At 42.2% G+C, this 22237-nt stretch overlaps 1 protein-coding gene across 4 annotated transcripts in view; it reads left to right on the top strand.

Annotated features, from left to right (window-relative positions):
• The window catches only part of MAP7D1 (MAP7 domain containing 1), a 153617-nt gene that overhangs the window by 38301 nt on the left and 93079 nt on the right, over nt 1–22237 (top strand). Inside the window, exon 1 of one of the 4 annotated variants that reach the window (XM_077481704.1) lies at nt 16194–16218. The exons of the other annotated variants lie outside the window; for them this stretch is intronic. Within the exon in view, the coding sequence (XP_077337830.1) occupies nt 16209–16218 (10 nt within the window). The 5' untranslated portion in view covers nt 16194–16208. Of the gene's footprint in view, nt 1–16193; nt 16219–22237 lie in introns of those variants that run through there. 4 annotated transcript variants of the gene reach the window in all.

The following is a 22237-nucleotide window of genomic DNA, read 5'->3' as shown; positions in this document are numbered from 1 at the left end:
CCACCCATCTTTAAGAGCCCTCTGCTGTTACGCTATCTGTGTGGTAGCTGCAGCACCAGGTGAAGCTCGGCCATGCTGAGGGTGGAGTGTTACCTGTTTACAGTAAGTACATCAAGTTGTCATTCCCATCAACATTTGTTGCGTGGCAGCATGTCTGAATTCTAAAGGGCATCTTCAATGTCCATTTTCTGTGTAGCTTTAGATACAATAAAATCTATGTGAAAACTTTAGGTGTGGTAAGGGCCTACACTTGGGGCCACCTATACTATGTAAGTTCAGCAGCACTGCTGTAGTTGGTGGAAGTGAGGGAAAAGACCAGTTTTTTTTTTTTTTTTTGTATTGTTACATCAGATTATTCCACAAAATGTACAGATGGTTTTTGTGGCCTAAAAACTTTTGTGACTTGTATGTCTGCCAGAAAAGGTTTCATGTATAATGTCATGGAAGCTACCCTTTTTTTTTTTTTTTTTTTTCCTTTTCTAAAAACATCCTTGAGACAATTAGATAGGCAGTAGTCTGTGTGTTTTCCTGGCCTCCCCCTCACCCTTATTACCTGCCTATGACCCTGGCTAACTACCTCCCAGATGATGTTTAGTGGTCCGCTGATATGTATTGTACTAAAGGCGCAGTGTTGTATGTGTGTTATAGGTTATATTTACTTTTGTGAAGTGTGGGGCTCAGGCAGACGTGTCTTGCTTTAAATTTAATAACAGTTCCAGGATATATTTGTCTGTCATTTACCTAGTTCTAATTGGCGCAGTGAAGAGGCTGCACAAAATTTTCTGTAAAAACATTCCAATTATTGTAATATACTAGACATATTAGGGCTTCTTGTACACCTCTCCTGAACGATTTAACTTGACGTTCAGCCGCGTTTACACGCCACGTCTGCATTAAGAAAAAAAATATATAAAAAATTATATGTGTGTGTGTGTGTGTGTGTGTGTGTGTGTGTGTGTGTGTGTATATATGTGTATATGTGTGTGTATATGTATGTATGTATGTATGTATATATATATATATATATATATATATATATATATATATATATATATATATATATATATATATTCGCGTGACATGGCTCCCAAACAAAATTGATGTCCTTTTTTGCCCAAAAATAGAGATTTCTTTTGGTGGTATTTGATCACCCCTGCGGGTTTTATTTTTTTGCACTATAAACAAAAAAATACCGACAATTTTGAAAACATTATTTTTTACATTTTGCTATGATATCCCCAAAAAATATATTAAAAAAAATGTTTTCCTCAGTTTAGGCCGATACATATTCTTCTACATATTTTTGTTAAAAAAAAATCGTAATAAGCGTTTGGTTTGTGCAAAAGTTATAGCGTCTACAAAATACGGGATAGTTTTATGGCATTTTTATTAATAATTTATTTTTATTTTTTTAACTAGTAATGGCGGCGATCAGCAGTTTTTATCGTGACTGTGATATTATGCTTCACAGATCGGACACTTTTTTTGGGCGATATTTTGGGACCATTCACATTTATACAGCAATCGGTGCGATTTAAAAGTTACAGATTACTGTGTAAATGTGACTGGCAGTGAAGGTGTTAGAACCACTAGGTGTCGCTGTAGGGGTTAAGTGTGTCCTAGGGAGTGATTATAACGGTGGGGGGAGGGGCTATCTGTGACACGACACTGATCACCGCTCCTGATTACAGGAAGCTGTAATCAGTGTCACTAGGCAGAATGGGGAAATGCTTGTTTACATCAGCACTGCCCTGTTCGTCCTCTCAGTGAGACGATCGTGGGAATCCCCGCGGACATAGTCCATGAGACCCGCAATCACACTCGTAGCGCCCGCAAACCACTTCTTAAAGGGCAACGTGCACTGCAGGTACGTTAGTATGCCTGTACGTGCCCTTCTGCCGACGTATATTGGCGTGAGCTTGTCGGTAAGTGGTTAAAAACATCATAGATGCAACAGTTTGCCAGTGTACTGTAGATGTGACAGATTTTCACTGAAATAAAACAGTGGTCAGGGGCAGGTTTTAGATTATTTCAGCATTAAGTTAGAGCAGCAGAGGGGCAAATTGAGAAAACAAGATGCAATTTTATAGTAAATCTGTTTTGCTGTTCCTGTTTAGCATTTCCCTAGCTGTGCAACAGAATAAATAAAACTTCCCCATTACCCCTAGCGCACCAAGTAGAGCTGGGAATGGGCATTGGCCAAGCAATGTAAAGCTAAGTTTACACTTGTGACACATAAGCTAGAATAGAGGTGCTATTACAGGCTGAAAAAAAAAAAAAGGCCAACCAAAAGTAAAAGCGGAGGTTTTTTTTTTTTTTTTTTAAGCCCAGAGTACATAAGGCCTAAAAAGGATAATTGCAATATAAACAATATCACAGAAATTCCCATCTCAGCTTACCAACCAGTCTGCTAACCAACCGAATTGTCCTGTCTAACAGTGTATTAAAAACAGGGGTTTAGTTTGCACACATTTGCAAATACATGTGTAAGCTACAGAGCCCCATCAAGGCACCCCATTTTCTGTAGTCCTCATTTTGAGAGCCCCCATAGTAGAAGCACATGCATTATAATGGCTAGGCAGAGGGCAGATGAGCCTGGAGGCAGCCCACCCTCTTTAAATGCATAGGAGTGCACCCAGCATATGGCAGCAAAAGTGCCCAGTATGTCCCCTTACCAATATTTCAACAGTACAAACATGTGGCCACTGCTCTCATCTATAACTGGCCTTTGTAGCAAGGAGCACATTGAAGGTCAATGCAAGCAAAACAAAACCAAAGAAAATCCCAGCTCAACTAACCGACCAGCCTGCAACCAACCAAATTATCCCGTCAAACAGCAGAGTGGTCAGTAAGTTGAGCTGGGAATTTCTTTGGTTTTGTTTTGCATGCGTCGCCTTTCCATGTGCTCCTCTCTACAAAGGCCAGTTATAGGGGAGGTCAGTGGCCACTTGGTTGTAGTGTTAAAAAATTGTTATGGGGTCGTACTGGACACCTTTGCTGCCATATGCTGGGTGTTCAGTGCTCCCCTATGTGTTTAAGGAGGGGTGGGCTCCCTCCAGGCTCACCTGCCCTCTTGCCTATCCATTATAATGCATGTGCTTCTACTATGGAGGCTCTCAAAATTTAGAGTTGGGTCTACAGAAAATAATGGGGTGCCTTGACAGGGCCTGCAGTTTACGCATATATTTGCAAATGTGTGCAAGCAAAATCCCTGTTTTTAATGCATACTGTTAGACCTAGATTAACGAATAGTAAAACGACTCTTTCTTTAAATATTGTTTTATGCAGTAGTGTATCTTGTATTTATCCTGACTACTCCCCTAATATCACACCGTTTAATATTTGCTCAATAGTATGAGTAGCACTATACACAGGCCACTGAGGACAAACCGCCTACATTCTGGTGATTTCTACTTGGAAGGTCTTTTAGTATTTAGTGTGCTGTTTTTAGAGAAGCAGTGGAAGAAAATTCCCATCGCCCTACCTAGGAATCTCAGTGTAGTTCTATATGGTCATGCCAAAAATAGCGTATTGTAAAACTCTAAGCTGTGTAATTAACTTCCTAAACCAGTGTAATCATTTTAAAAGCAAATTCTTGATTTGCGCATTTTGATGCAAATTGCATTTGGTAAGGGGCTGTGACTGATGGAGCTTTTGTTCTTATCAAAGAAGCAATAACTGAGTGGTACTAATAGAATGAGAATGGGACTTTGGCTCAGCAAACTATGCTTGAATACACAGTGACATCAGATAGCAGGAAACAGGAACATGGCCCCTCCTTCCCCCAATTCCCACATCTCTATGTTTACAAAGTAACCACCGGCTGCACATCCCACAGTGAATCCTTTTATACCTAGTGTAATCACTTTTGTTTAGTTACTGACGTTTAAAATAGATACTGTTACCATTAGCACTGAGTGATATCTGTTTTTCTGCTAGACTTCCTTGCTTTAATAGAATTTTTCACTACATTGCTGCTTAGGCAGGCCATACATGGTTCAAATCTCTGCTGAACCCAACAAGATTTGAACGGTGTATGGGCAGGCTGAAGGATCGATCAAATTCGGTACAACCGCCAAGCTGGGATTTTCCTGCGATTATCGCCAGTGGCTTCCATAGCCGCTAGCAATAATCGCTGTCTTCTCGTACCTGTTTATCTACAGTTGTTTGTCACCATTCAAAGTGCAGAATTTACACAGAATCCGCTCTAAAAAGCAGGGGGCAGAAAGCTAAAACTATCACAGTGAGGAGAGGTGATTGGAGGGAATGGACACCCCCTATTTTCCACACGGGAACTGAGCTGAGGCGGTCAATCGGACTGTGCCCTCTGTCACCGTTTTTTCTCTTTGGTGTTGGGAAAACTTGTCTGAAGTGATTCATGCTGATAGCAGAGGAACGAGGCGCCAGACAGAAATGACACTTAGTGCTCTGGATTGAGACAAATACACACTATAGAGGGATATGCTTTGTTAATATTTAATGTCTGAGGTTTACAACCAACATATGAATTAAGGCTGAGGAATCAAGCGCTGAAATCATCTACTAGGTGGAGTGCTGAGTTCGTGCTCTGTTCCTTCTTTCCTTGCCAGGTCAACCACTAAGTGGCATGCTGCTTGTGCTCCTGGAGCACCATGTGGATCTCCGGTCTGAATCCACTGCTTGCCTGCAGTAATTTGTTCAGCACCAGCTGTCCAAGTTTTGTAAATATTTGAGACACTGCCTCATATTGGGCCTTGTTGATTTTACTGCTGTGTGGAAGCAATGTCTTCCCCAGGGTTTACAGTAGATAGGACAGTCCCCCAGCTATAGTTGGCATCAGTCCATACTCCTCTAGAGGTTTTGGGGTGTTTACTTAATGTCCCCAAAAGGGACCAGTACCTGTAATTCAGACCCTGGGACCTCTATTGTTGGAGGGTCATTATCAAAGTCATCTTCAGCACCATCAGGTGTGTAAGGGCCTCCCTCACGTCCACAGGGACCTCCATGCCTACTCTGGACTTCCTAGATCAGTGTTTCTCAACTAGGGTTCCTCCAGAGGCTGCTAGGGGTTCCTTCAGCATTAGGCCATTTATGCCCCTCGGATAAGTTCCCACTGACACCTTTGATCTTTTTAGCTATCTGTAAGGAGGTAATTGTTCCCATTGACCACAAGTGTAAAGACCATTCTTCCCACTGACCATCACACTAATGTATCATGAGTTGTAGATTTCAAATTTTTAGCAGGGGTTCCCCGAGACTGGAGAACTATTTCAAGTGTTGAAAAGGTTGAGAAAGGCTGTCCTAGATGTTTATGCTCAGCTTCTGGGGCACTCTGCTAGTAGAGGTTCTAAGTGCACTCTGGCACTATCCACCTGCAGAATTTTGTCATCTTGCTTCATTCAGGGCATGGTGACAACATCTCTGAAAAGGCCACTCCCCACCTACCTGTGGGGCAACACAGGTAAGGAGAGAATTAAGAGATGGCAATCCCTTAACACTCTTATCTGTGTTCCCCCGCAGCTCCTTGTTGCTCCTCAGCCAGAACTGAGATCAGTGGCGTTGGCAACCTGGGGAACCATGTCGGCACTCCTCCAGTCATGTGTGATCAACTACCAACCCTGAGAACTGGCACAGGGTAGCAGTGCACATGTACCTCCATACCAAAATGGGCCAGGTATTTTTGTAGGTAAGAAGAGAATGTGGGGGTCAGGGGCCTTTCCAGAGACATGGTAATCTTCCCCTTCATGTTTAACTTTAAAGCCCAACTCCAGCCAGATTTTCTCTGAAAGAAGAGTTAAAATCGGGGAGACTGTTCACTTCCTGTCCCTGTAATGCTTATATAAGAAATGGAGGGTATTGCTTTAAACAAAAAGGGATGGATCTATCCTGGTAGAAAGTCTAATTACATTTAGAAAATATCCGATTTTTTGATCCGATTTTATTTATTTTTTTATTTATTTATTTATTTTTTTAAGTGAAGGAGTTCTTGAAACAATATCACTGGTATTGTTCCATTTCTGGCCAACATAACAGTTTTTGCGTGTGAAAACCAAGTCCCCAAAAGAATTTCCCCTACCTATAGGCATATTACTATTAAAGCGGTTGCATAGTCATTTTGGGGACTTTTACCTACAGGAAAGCCTATAATAAGGCTTACCTGTAGGTAAAAAAATATCTCCTAAACCTGTACGGTTTAGGAGATATTCCCCTCGCAATGCGCCACTGACTGCAGCGGCGCATGCTCACAGGGCACTCCCGGCTGGAAGCCCGGCAGACGCCGGACCCTGCCGGGAAGAAATCTCCCGCGTGCATGCACGGGAGTGACTATATTGCGGTTCCGGCCACTCACAGCGCCGGAGCCGTGATACCCGGAAGAAACGCAGAGGGAACATGTCAGCTCCCTCGGCGTGGATCGGGGCCTCGTTCTAAGGTAAGTTTCATAATGAGCTAGTATGCGGTGCATACTAGCTCATTATGTCTTTTCCTTTGCAGGTGGCCAAAAAGAAAAAAAAAAACCCACAACAGCGGGTTTACAACTGCTTTAATAATTATCTTTGCATGATGGCACACCCAGGGCTGGATTAATAAGGGGGCAAAAGGGGAAAATTGCCCCAGCCCCCCCTCTATACAAAAACAATATAAAAATAATCATATATTAAAAAAAGAAATCAAATAATATAAAATGTGAAAAAACAAACAAAAAAAAAAACTACGTTCTTTTATTAAATGTATATTGTGAAGTAATATTTTGCCAACCGTCATCTGTAACACTCTAGACTGGTTGATTGTATCGTTTTATAAAAATTAATTTTGGCCGATCAAGCAAACCACACACAGAGTACTATGAATGCATGTGTGTGAGCATGAGTGAACTCAGAATGTTGTTGTGTCATGCATTTTTTTAAAAATAGTGTGACTGTCATTAAAAATGTAAACTAACTATATGTATAAGGGGCGCCCCTGAATCTGAAGTGCCCTGGACCCCCCCTGAACCTGAAGTGCCCTGGGCCCCCCCAAGGCCTAAATTTGGCTCTGGGCACATCAGCGCCATTGCACTGAAGACAGTTAAAGGGTTCATTTGGACTCTTGATTTGTTAGATTTCATTGTATTTTACTCTTGGGTTATTCACACCAACATTCTAAGATCTATGGGACATATGAAATGCATCTGTTTTGGTCTATGCAAAGTTTTACATGGAATTTTGTTAGTGCTCAAGTGCAATCTTGGATTTCAAGAGCAGTGATCGAATTTTTTTTTTGGTTTTCATCCGGCGGACTATTTGGTGATGTATGTAATTAGATTAGAAGTGAAAGCTGTGCTATGATCCTGCATATTGAAATGTGACAAAATGATGCTTCACAATTTGTTCTTCAAGTTCTAGCAGATTATCATAAGCATTAAAAATATCAGGACTCGCTGCTAAATGTGTCGCTGCCGTATTAGTTAACATTTAATTAAATGACACCTTGGCATATGCTTTCTGCAAAACACAGCGGGGAAGGTTCTATTCTATTTTTGTAGATATTGTTATGCAGATGAACATGTCTGGTGTGTTTGATATCATTTTGTATTGTTTAATGAAAATGCATGCACATTCACAAATTCCTCGTTATTTCTGGGCCTGCGGCTTTTACGGGGTGCTGTATAGGTCTGAAATGTGATGAATCGAACGGTCAGTTTAAAGTAAGTTATTATTGCAAAAACGTGCTGGAGCTCCGGAATTCCGTTGAATGTCCTTCGATTTATATTTGCTCTGATTGTGGAATTGGTGATATCTGGTGAGTTTCTACTTAAATGATATGCCAAGACTTCATAAATGGACTATGAATATTGTCTTCAAAGTCATCCCAGCCCAATCATAGCAGGGGCCCAGATTGTTTTGTAGCTTTGTAAATGACTCTATAGAGTGGAGTGGGGTGATGGGAGTGAATGTTTTCCGGAAGCTCTGCATTGTCCTGTAATGTCCCAGTCTCCATTCACTCTAATCTGCTGCCTGGTTCATTTCCCGCTGCTCTTCCGACTCACTGCCTGGGATCCAACCTCCCTAGTAATCCCTATCTAACCAGTCCTGGTAGAAACAATATGGTTATTTTGTTTGGTAGTAATTATTATCGGTTATGAAATCATTTTTCTTATTATAAGCATCGGCGTTGTCCATCTTGTACACAGATCTTGATGTAATTGCTCCTATCATAGTATGGAGTTCGCTCCTCCGCTGGCATATAGCCATGTGTCCATACAACAGTTCAGTGTTTTTTAGATTGCAGCTCTATAGGCTGCAAAAGGGTTAACTAATATCTTATTTTATTGGAAAGTCACTGTTCCCTTTGTGCGCGTTACAGGATTCTTGGGTGGGTTGTGCTCATGGCTGGACAATTTTTATTTTTTTATTTTTTTTTTAAATCCATTTTGATCTGACAAACTTGCATGATGGCTAGCTTTTATGTATAGAAACGATTGCAAATGATTTACACGGGTAAAACACATTTTCCAATATGAAATCCAAACTGTGCAAACCATTGTCTTCTGAAAGTGTTATGAAATGAATGATGGCTCTGAATAATGGATAAGAGTAGTATGGAGGCATCTATGTATAATCTACATCACTGACACTACAATTTAAACTTAGAAATTTAAAGAACCTCTGTTATCATGCCTATTCAGATCAAAATGACATGGTTCTTTGTTTCGACCACCATATACATATACTTGCCTTCACAGCACTCCCCCAATGCTCCTTCTTCAATGGATGCTGTTGGGCAATATCCATTGTGCCAAGGTATTTGTAATGCCGCATACACAAGATCGGACTTTCCAACAGACTTGGTCCGGTGGACTGTAATCAGTCGGACAATTCGATTGTGTGTGGGCTCCAGTGGACTTTTTTTTTTTTTCCCCAAAAGTCTGACTGACCTAGAAATAAAACCTGTTTCAAATCTATCCCACAGACTCGAGTCCGACAGACTAAAAATCGGGAAAACCATTCGTCTGTGTGCTAGTCCAACGGACCAAATATGATGCAAGGGCAGCTATTGGCTACTGGCTATTGAACTTCCTGGTTTAGTCCCGTCTTCATGTTCAAAATGAATGGACTTTCGAACGGACTAAGTCCGTTCATTCCGAAAGTCCGTTGGACCTCCGCCGAAAGAAAGTCGGGAAGACCGTCGGACCTAGTCCGTCAAAGTCCGGTCATGTGTACGCGGCATGACTGCGCATTTTCAGCCCATGATGTAGTGCTTGGGCCTGATGGCCAGTTTTGTCTGCACTCCCTCCTCTCCCCTGCAGTTGCTGCTGGCTGACACAGGGGACCCGATTTAGGTGAACAGACTGCATGGGCCTGAAAATGGGTAATAAAAATTGATATATATATATATATATATATATATATATATATATATATCATCAATCTCTTCCTTACACAGGGTTACACTGGGATTCTACTTTAACAATTACCTTTTCATATTTTATCTCTTTTGGCCTGTTAAATATACAATTGCAAGTGTTTTATCTGTGTGTAAGTGTAAAAACCTGTTATGTTAGAAATTCAGAGATTTCTGGTGCATACCGGCTGTGTTCTATCAGAGTATTTAGCCTTCCCAGTCCTTATCTTGGATTACAGAATGATTAGCCTTTATGGTGAGTAGATGGGTCTGAGAAGTCTGGCAAGAGGAAACTGGGCAAGGCTGACAACCTTTAATTCACTAAAATATTGCATGTTGTCAGCCCACAACAGGGCTAAGGTACACATGGACCTAAAACGGTTGGTTCAGCAGTTACTGGCGGACTATCAGCCCATGTGTAATGCACCTTGTCCAACAAAAGCTGTTTTCACGACCGGGATCTGCCGAACGGGCACACTGGAAAACTAGCAGCCAATCGGCATCTGATCAGCGCTCAGTCAATGGCTGCAAGTGATGACTGGTGTGTTGTGCAAATTGTTAAAATCGCCGGTGGGAGGATCGCTAAGAGGTTGCCTGTTTGTCCCTTTTTGTGGTTGTTGTGCGCTGTGGTGGGTTGAGCGTTGTGCTCTACTATAAGGTGTTGGGATGCCATTCACAATGAATAGTGGCACAAAACACTGCACATAGAGCAGTTGCTGTGCTATGCCTTGTGGTTTTAGCATACATTGCCACAACACACAAGTGTAAAAGGGCCCTTAATGGAGACGCACAGCCAAAACTTGTTTTGCTGGACTTCTCTTGCGGATCACAGGAGTGCTGTTCGTTCTGCACTTCTGTGACCCGTTTTCAGCAACTGTCTGTCGACTGATGTCAGAGAGCCAGATGGCCCATCCTCTCAGTGAGCCGCAACGAGCCTGAGCCAGCCATTCCTGCTCCTTCCACAGTCCAGCACTCCAATGAGTGTGGGAGAAGGGGGGGGGGGGGCAGAGAGCCAATGACTGACGGTCACCGTCTCTCTGTTTAGGGAGCCATGCGAATCGAGCGATCAGCAGTGTTTGATCGCTCGGTCTTAGATAGAAAAAAAAAACATAATTCTCTTTTAGGTTACCCCATCAAGTCACCCCCAGCACTGAAAGCTCTAGCTAGTACTAACTTGTAGGGTTGAAGATAAGGGCATGTTTTTCTGACAGATTGCAATCTCTGTAAGTGATGCCCTATTAGCTCAGCATGTGAAGCAGCACATATAAAACATGTTTTTAAAGTACTTAGTTCATGTGGAATCCTGTAAATTGCGAGGGTGACATAAAGAAAAATTCCTCTTAATGACCAACTGTTAGCCAATCTTCCTCTTATTCCATGGCAGAAATCGACTTTGTATCCAGATGTGTCATACCTGAGCTGATTCACTGTCTCAGGTGTTTCTCTTTGTATGTATGTGGCTGAATGCTTTTCAGAAAGCCCTGCATTCCTCTAGTCATTTGGGGAGGGGCAGGAAATGACTCCCGGTGATTCACATCAGAAAAGATGAAGGGATGCAGCACAAAGCAACATTCCCCTGCGGCTGGATATGTCACTTCCCAGGTCACACACTGCAACATAGGGAACAACGCAGAGCCCTAAAATGTCCCAGCTCACAACTATATACAATAAAAATCAAGGCTCCGTTCACACTGCTGTGACGGCAAAGTTGTACGAATTTGCCCAGCAGCTTCCTTCCGACTTGGATGCTATTTAGAAACCTGTACAAGGGCTGAAATCGCACCCAAGTCGGACCAACTTAGTGCAAGAACCTTTCCTAAAGTCGGTGCGACTTGCGTAGTATCAGTTAAGACGGCTCTCATAGGGAAACATTGGATTTGACATGTCATGCAACTTGGGGTCTCACAAATAGGATCCTGTCGCAGCATTCTGAGCTTAGCCTTAGCTAAATTCTAGGCATATGTTTAAAAAAATGTAATCTTTAAATATATTTTGTTGGGGCTTGTACACTGGATGCATCTGCCCATACATAATAAAAACTAAGGGCATTTCAGCATCCAGAAGTCACAGGTAATGCGTATATCCTTGCCAGCAGCCTGCCAAAATATAGAACAGGCTAGAATACACAGTAAACAATAACATGATGTATTAAAGTAGAACTATAAGCAAAACATTTTTTTTTTTTCATTTTGATTAGCGTAAGGGAGGTTTACAACACCTGTAAGTTTTATATTTGCCATTTTTGTCCCGTAGGGGAGATTTCTCTTCACTTCCTGTCCCATAGCCAAACAGAAAGTGAGTGAAAATATCTGCAAATCAAGTCAAATTCCTTGCGGACCCCCAGGTCACCAGAATTGGTGTCCCCCGTTGGAAGATTTCCCCTCTAATATTTTTCCGGGGACAACCCAAATTTTTGGTAATTTTTCTTTTACGTTCAATGATAATGGTAAACGGGACAAATAGAGAGGGCAAATCTCCTTAATGGGGACACTGACAGGTGTTCTAATCCTTCTGCACTCTATCCAACACTAGAAGAAAAAGTATACTTTATTACACTGAAATAGTCATCCTCCGTGTTTTAGTTGGACATTAAGAAGTACAGTTGTTTGCTGACCGTTTATAACTGTCAAGGATCTTGGCAATACCAGTTGTGTCCTGTCATCCTCAATTGATGTGATTTTGTACTCAGTAGAACACTCCACATGGGAACTTGTTATACGATGAAATGAAAAATTGATCAGACATCAAGATGTCAATGAAAGGTAGAAATGGGGAGGGGTTCTGGAGTGACAATATGGCGACTCATTAAACTGCCATCTTTTATACATACATCAAAGTTTGGTTAGTGACAGACTTGTGGCTGTTAATTCAACTGTATAAAATGGCAGAAGACAAAATCACCACGAAATTTCTTTTCTTTCCTTTCCTTTTTTTTTTTTTTTTTTCTTTCTTTTTAACATTTTGGCCCATTCGTATCACAGTGCCCCTGAAAATGTCACTGCACCCTTATCACTGGATAAGAGCCTTTTAAACCATACAAATGTCAGCCATCCTCAGCATAGGGTTTCCTCTGCAAATACCACTTTAGCTCATTCCTGAGGTCAGCAAGTGTCCTTGGAAATCTCCTGATCCTCTATTCTTGGCTTAACGGCCCATTGTTCTTGGTTATTGTGTGCTCTATACTACTGTAGTGTGCTTATATATAATGCACCGTGCCATCCCTGACCAAGCATTGTCCCTATAAGTACCGCGGTCCCTTTATCCCTAGCCTACCTGGGCAGTGTCTAGGACAAAATCAATCTTCTGTTAATAGATCAATAGTAGAGTGTACCTGGAAATCTGTCTGCCGCCCTCATCCACCCATCCCCTACATCCCTAGTTTAGGCCTGGTACACACCTATGCAGATGGCAGTTTGCATATTCCAGGTGCATTTCGCGTTTTTCAATGCACGTTTTTGATCCATTGAAGTCTATGGAACCAAAAACCTGTAGTGTGTTTCTGTAAAACTGAAAACGCACAAAAAAATGCATAGGTGTGACACAGGCCATAAAGTGATGCTCTCCACATCAGATAACCCCCTAGGAGAAATGTTCTCCCCGGGGGGGTTACCTTGCGAGCGCGTGCCTGAGTCCAGCATTCAGCATCCATAGCTGCCGAATGTATGAGTTGACCCCGCCACCCGCATCATTGGATTTGATTGACAGCAGCGGGAGTCAATGGCTGTGCTGCTATCAATCTATCCAATCAGGACACGAGACACTGGCCGGAATTGGTATGATTGTTCCCGTCGCAAAAATTTCGGGGCTCAGGCAAGTATAAGGGGGGCTCGGGGGGGCTGCTGCATTAAAACAAAAAATGTTTTTCACCTTAATGCATTAAAGTGAAAAACAGCGAGGGATGACAGCCCCTTTAATGACCATACGTAATGTCCTTGGAAGGAGTTTTGTGTGGCTGTTGAGGGTTAATATTTGCATAGATAGCATGGGATATGTATGTGAGCTCATGGCGTGTGTCTGTGTATACACACATGCACACCCATACCCTGCTCTGCCAACATTTCTACTCAGCATGTTTGTCTTCTGCCAAGAAAGCCCTATGATTGTGCAAAGCGGTGATGTCATCAGTGGTGTGAAGATTTGCGTTAATGCAATCTCGACAAACCAAACCCAGTGTTTTTTATTTTATTTTTATTCCTGTTTAGGAATGCGATGACTGAACACTGCATTATGTAGCTCAGTGCTGCTTGATGAATTGAAGTGTGTCCTAAAAACAAGACTAATGCTGGCCATACACTATAAGAAAAGGTTGTTCGTATTTCAGCCAATTAATGGGCACAAAATCGATAATTGTTGGGACAAAGGACAAGTTTGGAAATTTTCTGCCAAACGATAAATTGAAAGGTTAATGTGTTTCCTGTGCGAACTATCTGCACTAGGTATTGGGTAAAAAAAAAAAGACGAAAAAATGCATTCATTTATGTCCACTGAACGACTTATCGGTCATTACATGATGGCACTATCGTTTGCGCTCACGGTCGAATGTTTGTTTGGGTTCGGCCGATTTTTCGTATAGTGTATGGCCAGCATAACAGTAGCTCACGCTTCCTTATAAATGCCAATAAAATTCTTTAAAGTAGTTGTATACCCATTTTATTTTTTATTTTTACCTACAGGCAAGCCTATAATAAGGTATACCTGTAGGTAAAATGAATATCTCCTGTACGGTTTAGGAGATATTCACTTTGCATTCAGCCGCTGACGTTGCCTTTTGTACATTATTGTGTTCAGTACACATACTCGTCTGCCCAGCGGATTGTTCTGCTGCTTTCCACTGCTCTGGTGTCACAGCCTGGGCCCCCACGCCTCTTTGGGTTCAGCCAGCTGGCCATGATTTATCTGTCCACCGACCACTGTTAGTCCCTATGCTTGCAGCCTCGTGGGTTATGTGATGGGGAAATCCAAGGAGACTGCGAGAGCAGGGACATGGCAGTCACCAGTTTTAATTGAGGAAGGATGGGGTGGGAGTAAAAAGAACTGCAGTGACTTTAGCTGTAAATGTGTTATTTTAAAATTCTCAGCAAAAGTGGCAGTTAGAGGGATGAGACACAAAAAGTTTACCACTGACTGGCAGGGGTGCCTTCGATGGTCAGCTTTAAATAATTTATTTAAAACTTCTATCTTGAAAGGAAAACTGTTGCTGTAACTGCTTAAAGTATTAGTTGGACTTGATCTTATTTCGATGGACTTGACTAACAGATTAAAGCAGAACTCCAGCTAACACGTGCGTACACACGACCAGACTTTCCGGCAGAATAGGTCTGACGGAATCATTCCATGATCGTGTGTGGGATAATTCGATAGTTTTTCTTTAAAAAACTCAGACGGACCTAGAAATAGAACATGTTTCAAATCTGTCCGACAGACTCAATTCCTATCGGGAAAACCGTTTGTCTGTATGCTGGTCCGACAAACCAAAAATGACTCAAGGGCAGCTATTGGCTACTGGCTATTGAACTTCCTTTTCTAGTCCCGTCTTACGTCATCATGTTCAAAATGAATGGACTTTCGAACGAACTTTAGTCCGTTCTTGTGTGGGAAAGTCTGTTGGGAAGATCGTTGGACTTTTTTCTGCCGGAAAGTCCGGTTGTGTGTACGCAGCATAAGGGTTGCAAGAAATAAAATCACCTGGTTACCCCATCAACAGTAAGTGGAGGAATCTCTCCCACAGAGCTATTGTGTTCTCCCAGTGGAGGAAGGATGGGTCGCCATCCTGGCTGGGAGAACACAGTGATTATTGCTAGCGGCCATAGAGAGCTGGTCACAATCTCTTGTCATGTGAATTGGATGCAGAGAAACCCACATCGAATTCCCAACAGCATGAACCCAGCCTTACTGGCCAGGGTAAAATAAAGGACAAATAGGCAAAAAAAAAAAAAAAACATAAATCCAGCCATTGCTGTTTACAGAATTTTTGCTTTTGGGCTTAAAACTGCTTTAAGTCTCAGTGCTTGTTTTTGAAGGGCCATTTGGACAGCTTACGTCATTGTCCAGCTGCTTGGTGGTCAGTGGCTTGGGCTAACCAAATGGCCCCATAAAAGAGCCATTTGGGAAACCTAATAATTGTTTTCTAAGAAACCATTTTCTGGTTGATTGGCCAAAATTGCATAGACATTTTATGCATATTAGTCTAGTTCCCCAGCTCTAGATTTCCCTAAACCCATGCCTCAAATATCTGTATCCAGCTACAGCTTGCCTTCTGTTATTACACTCCACATTTAAGCCCCATTATCATATCCTCCTCAGTCAATGGCTCAGGTTTTACAAATATTTTTGTGTACCCATTAGGGTGTTGTATCCAGTCTGAGCCTAGATTGAGTCTATTTCTGGTACCAGCACCATAGAACATCATACAACATTGCACGATTATTATATAGTACAGTCAAGCTAGATAAATATACATGATCACACTGGCTGAGCACGCAGGTTTTATGCCATGCCTGGAGGAGTGTGGGGTACAGTAGTGATCAGATGGGAAAATCCAGTGTTAGGGATAGCTTCTTCTACCGAGTTCAATGGTGTCTGTACAGGTTGGCCACTTTCCAGCTGGATCAGGGCCCAGTCACTTTATGCCTATGAGTGAGTAGTTTCTGACCCATGCTCTGAGCACAGTGCCTCACCTAATGTCACACTGAAGTAAGCCAACTGCCTTCAGCAGAAGATAGAGTCCAGCCTGTACTCCCAGTAGCACATGTCATGCAGGGTACGATTACAGCTAGTACTGCACTCAGATCTGTTAGGGTATACAAGTCCAGCCTTGCCTGGGGGATTGGACCGACACTGCGATTGAAATGACACAAGGTAACATGAAAACCAGCTCTTTGCAGCTCTGCTGTATTTCATTTCTCAACTGTTATGTTCTGTTTTTTTTTTTTTTGTTTTTTTTTCTTTAAAAAGACAGAGAACATTCAGGCCAAATAAGGTCAGTAGGTTGCAATAGTGATGCAACTGGTAGTTGGTGCATGTGGTAAGTAGAAGTTGCACATGCTGGGGACAGAGGAATCTGAAGAAGGGTCGATGCTGAAAGCTCAGCTCCAGCCACAATAAGAAGGGTTAGAGCCCCTGTGCTGTTTTTATTGTTCTCTGTCTGTATTAGGGCGATGCAAACAAGAACACATTTATAGGGGGTCATTCATATGGGCAGCAGACTCTGCTGGCCCTCTAAAAAGCAATCTGGGGTGGATTGCTTTTACAGAGGTTTAGAGCCAGTTATAGGCATTCAGGAGGCACCTCCTGAATGCCATTTATTTATATTCTTTTTCAATCCCAATGTGGATTTTACACTGAACTACCACAGAGCAACCACCAACAGCTGTGTATGGAACATGGTTGTGACCCAGTCCCATTGACTTCAGTGGGTGAGTATCACAAGTGCCGCTTGGCAAACTCATCCTGTTGAATTTAAAGTGGAACTATACTGCATCTGAGCAGTACAGACCAAAATGACAATTTAATTAATTTGTAATGTTGAAAGCAAACTCCCCCATCCATCCATGTCTCCACGCTTTATTTTGCAGAGAAAAATCGCTTTGAAAAACGCCCTCTAGCATTTCTGGCTGTGGTTATCTTAAAGGAGAAATACAGCCAAAGCTCCTTTGGCTGTACTTCTATGGTTTACAAGGAGTGCAGTTTGTCCATGGAGTAGGGATCCGCCCAGATCCCAGGACCGGCTCAGCCTCTCACCGAGCCTCTGATAGGCTAAGCAGGCCGCTCCTGTCCCCTCCACAGCTCAGCACTCCAGTGAGCAGGGAGGGGGCAGAGCAGAAAGCTGTGACTGACAGTCACCAGCTCTCTGCTCGGGAAGCTGTGACTACTGAGCAATCAGTGTTTGATCGCTTAGTTCTCAGTGTTAGAGGACCCGGGGGACAGATGCTGCATCCAACTACACAAGTATGAATAAAAAAAAAAATACCCATACTTCTCTTTTAAGTAAAGGCAGATTAATTTACTTCCTGGAATATGGACTCTATCTGTCCTTGGCTCAGGCATGCAGCCAGGAGGGTATGCTTAGCTGAGAAAACCCCTCCTCTCCTCAGACGACTCCTAGGATGTATGACATAATTTGTCTAGGCATGGAAACCAGGAAGTAACTGAAAAATTGTAAAAAAAAAAGTTTAAAACAAGTAAATATAATATACATTCCTAACTATTTACTAATATTATCAGTATAAGGAATAAAAAGTCAATGTTGATTGGGAGAGTGACGTTCCACTTTAACCAATTGCCTACTGGGCACTTTCACCCTCTCCCTGCCCAGGCCAATTTTCATCTTTCAGCGCTGTCACACTTTGAATGGCAATTGCTCGGTCCTGCAACGATGTACCCATATGACATTTTTTATCATTTTTTTTCACACAAATAGAGCTTTATTTTGGTGGTATGTAATCCCCACTGGGTTTTTTATTTTTTGCTAAACAAAGACCAAATATTTAGTAAAAAAAAAAAAAAAAAGTATTTTCGTTTTTGTTACATTTTGCAAACGGGTAATTTTTTTCTCTGATGTGCGCTGATGAGGCTGCACTGATGGGCACTAATAGCACTGATGGGCGCTCCTGGGGTTGCACTGATGGACACTGGTGAGGCACACTAAAATGACGGTAAAGTACCATTAAACTAGCGGCGTTTTATCTTCAAAGCCCACCCGCCCCAGTGTGAAAGCAGCCTTAAGTATTTGTATATCAATGTCGCATTTTTTTTTTTTTTTGCCACAAATCTGGATCATGTTCCAGCATTTTTTTTCTTTGTTCTTTTAGTTTACGATAGTTTATATTACGTTTAGTAACCTTATCATCCGGCATGCCAAAGTTTGGCAGGAGGGCCTGTTAGGAGCTCAGGTCCTACAGACGCCACCACAAGTGCCCTCTCCTTTGTATACACATTATGTAGGCAGGCTCTGTTGAGTTAAGGCAACATTATTGTTTTTTCTGGATAAGAAATCGATGTGTGCCTCTGCGGTACAACAGAGATGGGTGGAATAATGTGATTCAGCAGACATACCACATTTTGGGTAGATCAACTGTTTTTATTCTGTATTTTCAGCATTTTTTTAAAATAATGAAACAAGGGGAGATGAATTGTATGTTTCTTTGTTTTGCCCAGATGTACACCTAACAAAATTGGGAAGGGTCCTGGCAATGTTTTTTTGTTGGCTATACCTTCCTGTGTGGGTGACAGTCACTGCCATTTTTGCCTTGATGTCACAAGGAGAGGAAATGAGGGACCAAAAAAAAAAGGAACAAATCTGGCAAACTTTTCTCCACTCTATCAAAAATTGCAGAGAAAATAAATGTTGACGACAATAGTTAGAGTTGGACCTATATTGTGTGTAATATCCTAAAGTGTAAAATGTTAAAATATTTCATGACAATAGACCAGAAATATGAAAAGTGTTAAAATCGTCCTCTCCTTTCCTTTGCACTCCCTCACATGATGCTGTGTTGAGAGTTCACAATGCTAGGGTATTGCACAGGAAATGTATCTTTGCTGTGTGGTGCAGCATCAGCTAAAAGTAGAAATGCAGATAATAACCATTTGCCAAGACATGTAACAGGAGGCTATCATTAGGACATTAAAGAATCCTGCAATCTTTGCTCTTCTGTATCCTTGTCAGTAGTGATCTGAACACAGAAATGCCATTTCTAGCTATGTTATTGAATCTTAGTACATGTCTCTGTCCTTGACTAGAGTTGTTATCCCTAATGCATTAGATGATAATTACCTTCCCTCTTAGATCGTAAGCTCTAAGGAGCGGGGCCCTCTGATTCCTACTGTATTAAAGTGTATTGTATTTGTAAGTTAAGTTGTAAAGCACTGCGTAAAATGTTGGCACTAGATAAATCCTGTATAATAATAATAAGACCAGATGTACTTAAATGTCTGTTACACACAAGGTGTATTCTTAGTATTGTATTGGTCAGAAAAAAACTAAGCGTGATATCTCTTCAGCTTGTATATTTAAAGCAAATGTAAAATCAAAATTGTAACTTGAACTCGTATGCAAGCATATTATTTGTACTACTGACTCTTGTTATCCCCACCCTGCAAAGCTCTTTCTTTGTTCAATATTGATCATTTTCCTGGTAATGTTGCTAGCGATTGCACATTCCATCATATGTTGTTGGCATCTTGCTGTGCCGAGATGTGCAAAGCGCCTTTGCCAGGATAAGTTCATCATGGATTATACCATTATATTATATCACATCATAGATGCTCTCGAGTCTATGGGGTTGATTTGCTAAAGGCAAATAAATTGTGCACTATGCAAGTGCAGTTGCTCCAGAGCTTAGTAAATGTGGTAAAGCTCGGCTGGCTTCCATCATCCAATCATGTGCAAGCAAAAATGCTGTTTTACATTTCTTGCTTGTGATTGGGTATTCATTGTAAAGCAAAGTTTTGCCTCATTTACTAAACTCTGGAGCAACTGCACTTGCAAATTGTCTTTTTGTCTTTAGTAAACCAGCCCCTGAGTTCGCTTGGCCTGCCTCCTTTCAGTCCATCCATACGTGGGAATTTGTTGCTTTCATCAGTAAGGGATGCAAGAAGGGATGGGGAGATAAACGGAAGATGGCACCAGATTTGGGAACGGCAAGGGAGAGAGCGGCCTACACCACCAAACGATGTAAGAACTGAAATAGTTATTTGGAGCATTGAGTCATTTAGACCTATTTCACACTGAGGCTGTGCCACGTTAGTGGTTAAGGACCACTGGTTTTAGTGGCACTTTTTAGCTGCTAGCAGGGTGCTTTTAACCCCCACTAGCGGCCAAAGAAAGGGTTAAAAACGCCCATGTTGAGGCACTGCCAAAGTGCTTTGCAGGCACTTCGGCAGTGCTGCCTATTCATTTCAATGTATACACTGCTCCCAAACCGCTCTTTAGGTGATATTTTTTAGCGCTAAAATTCCTGAAAAGCATGTGAAAGGGGCCTTGCTGAACCAGGGCAAATGATTTTTGTGTTTTGCTTTTTTTTTTTTGGGGGGGGGGGGGGGGAGAACTAATGGCAGACTTTTACCTCTGCTTGAAGAACAATGGTGGCTGGTGCTTTATTTTTTGGGGCAGCAAACAAACCCCCCCCCCCCGCTCACCCACACGAAAGCCTGACAGACCTGCACTTATCCCATACGGGTCGCTGGTGGCTTCCCAGTGGTGGCTTCCCCAGCTTCTCCTCCCAATTCAATCGCTGCTTCTCCCAGCCACTCTGGTCTTAGGACCTACTTCCTGTCCTGAATGGTTGGGAGGAGAAACTGGAAGACGATAGCGAATGTAGATGCGCTAATGTTACAAGTGGGTGGGTTTTTTGGGACTAACAGCAGACTTTACCTTTGCTTTAAGACCAATGGTGTCTGGTGCTCTATTTTTTGTGGAGGGGGCAAACAACCCAGCCTCCCTGCCCGCTAGTCAGCCAGCCCTGCACTTACCCCATCAAGGTCACGAGTGGCTTGACGTCCTTCCGGCCAATCCGGTCTTAGGACCTACTTCATGTCCTGATTGACAGGAAGGAGACGCAGGAAGACAATAGTGAATGTTGATCCACAAATGTCACAGGTGCGTGGGCTTGAGTGCAGTGCTCTGCACCTGAGCCCAACCTTTTTGAAGCCAGTTAGAGCCTCCGACTCTAATCATGTGCTTCACAAAAAAAAAACCTTGTAGAACTCCGTCCGGCGCCCCGCATGGAGATTAGGGGGGATGCGCTGGACGGAGTTATGGATGGACTACCGCAGTTTAAGGCCATTGGAATAGAGCAGTGGTCTCCAAACTGTAGCCTGGGGGCCAGATGCGGTCCTTTGGTTGCCTTTATCCAATGCTTGAATCATTATTTTTGCCACAGACACCAACATTAGGGCACTATATGTCCTATTGTTGGTGTCAGTGGGAGAAAAGTCCTTCTACTGAGACACCAATTTTGGGGCACTATTCCTCCCCTAATACCAAAGATGGGGAATTTTTTACTCCCACTGGGCACAGTCCAGCCCCCCTAAAGTCTGGATGACTGTAAACTGTCCCTTTGTTAACAGTTTGAAGACCCCTAGAATAGAGTAACGCACGTTCTTTTGTGACCTCACTGAAAGTGTAAAAGCAGCTATAATAGTATGTCTGGGTTCATTGTACTGTACGGTGTTTCTTTTATACATTTTGTAATCGTGTTAATAAAAGCCCATTCCACTTGCTTCTATTTAGAAGGAAGCCTTGGGCACAAATCCAGTTTTGAAAAAAGCATCATAAAATGTCGACGAGAAAAATGATCAAATTAGGTGAATAGCCAAAACACAACACTGGCTGAATAAAAGAATGTATAGACAGATTACTATTTATGACTGTGTTAACCGTCATTGACGAAGATTGATAGAATGCATTTAAATTCACTATTAGTAGTCAATACCAGGGAAGATAATATAGTAAAGGCCATGGCCAGTCTGCCCTCAAGTTATTTACATCAACAGAGAGGACAAGGCCTGTGGATGATTTCTTAGTGTTCAGTACCAGCAGCACAATGCTCAATACATGATTGTTTATAGCCTTCTGTTGTATTTCTCATATCCTTATTTTTCTGAACTTGCTGTTGCCTAGGCTTACTGTGTTAGATAAATGAAGGGCAGCAGCTTTTTGCCTGCAATGGGACCACTATTTTCCCAGGCATTTTCAGAACGCACAAATGTGCCTGAACTGGTGAACAGAAAGAGATTTATGGCACGATTGGTGCCTTTGGTGGCAGTGTGCAGTGAATGATAATGATCACAACAGACACTGTTTTACTTGATGAAGAGCTTTTGCTAAAGGAGTTATTAGTCGCTGCATTCTTGCGGCATTAGCTAAGTCTAGTCT

The sequence above is a fragment of the Lithobates pipiens genome, unplaced genomic scaffold (genome assembly GCF_037356315.1).
Source record: "Lithobates pipiens isolate NorthernLeopardFrog02 unplaced genomic scaffold, aLitPip1_a1.2 Scaffold_16, whole genome shotgun sequence".
Lineage (NCBI taxonomy): Eukaryota > Metazoa > Chordata > Amphibia > Anura > Ranidae > Lithobates > Lithobates pipiens.
The sequence above is the reverse complement of the archived record's forward strand: the minus strand, read 5'-3'. Positions and strand labels throughout refer to the sequence as shown.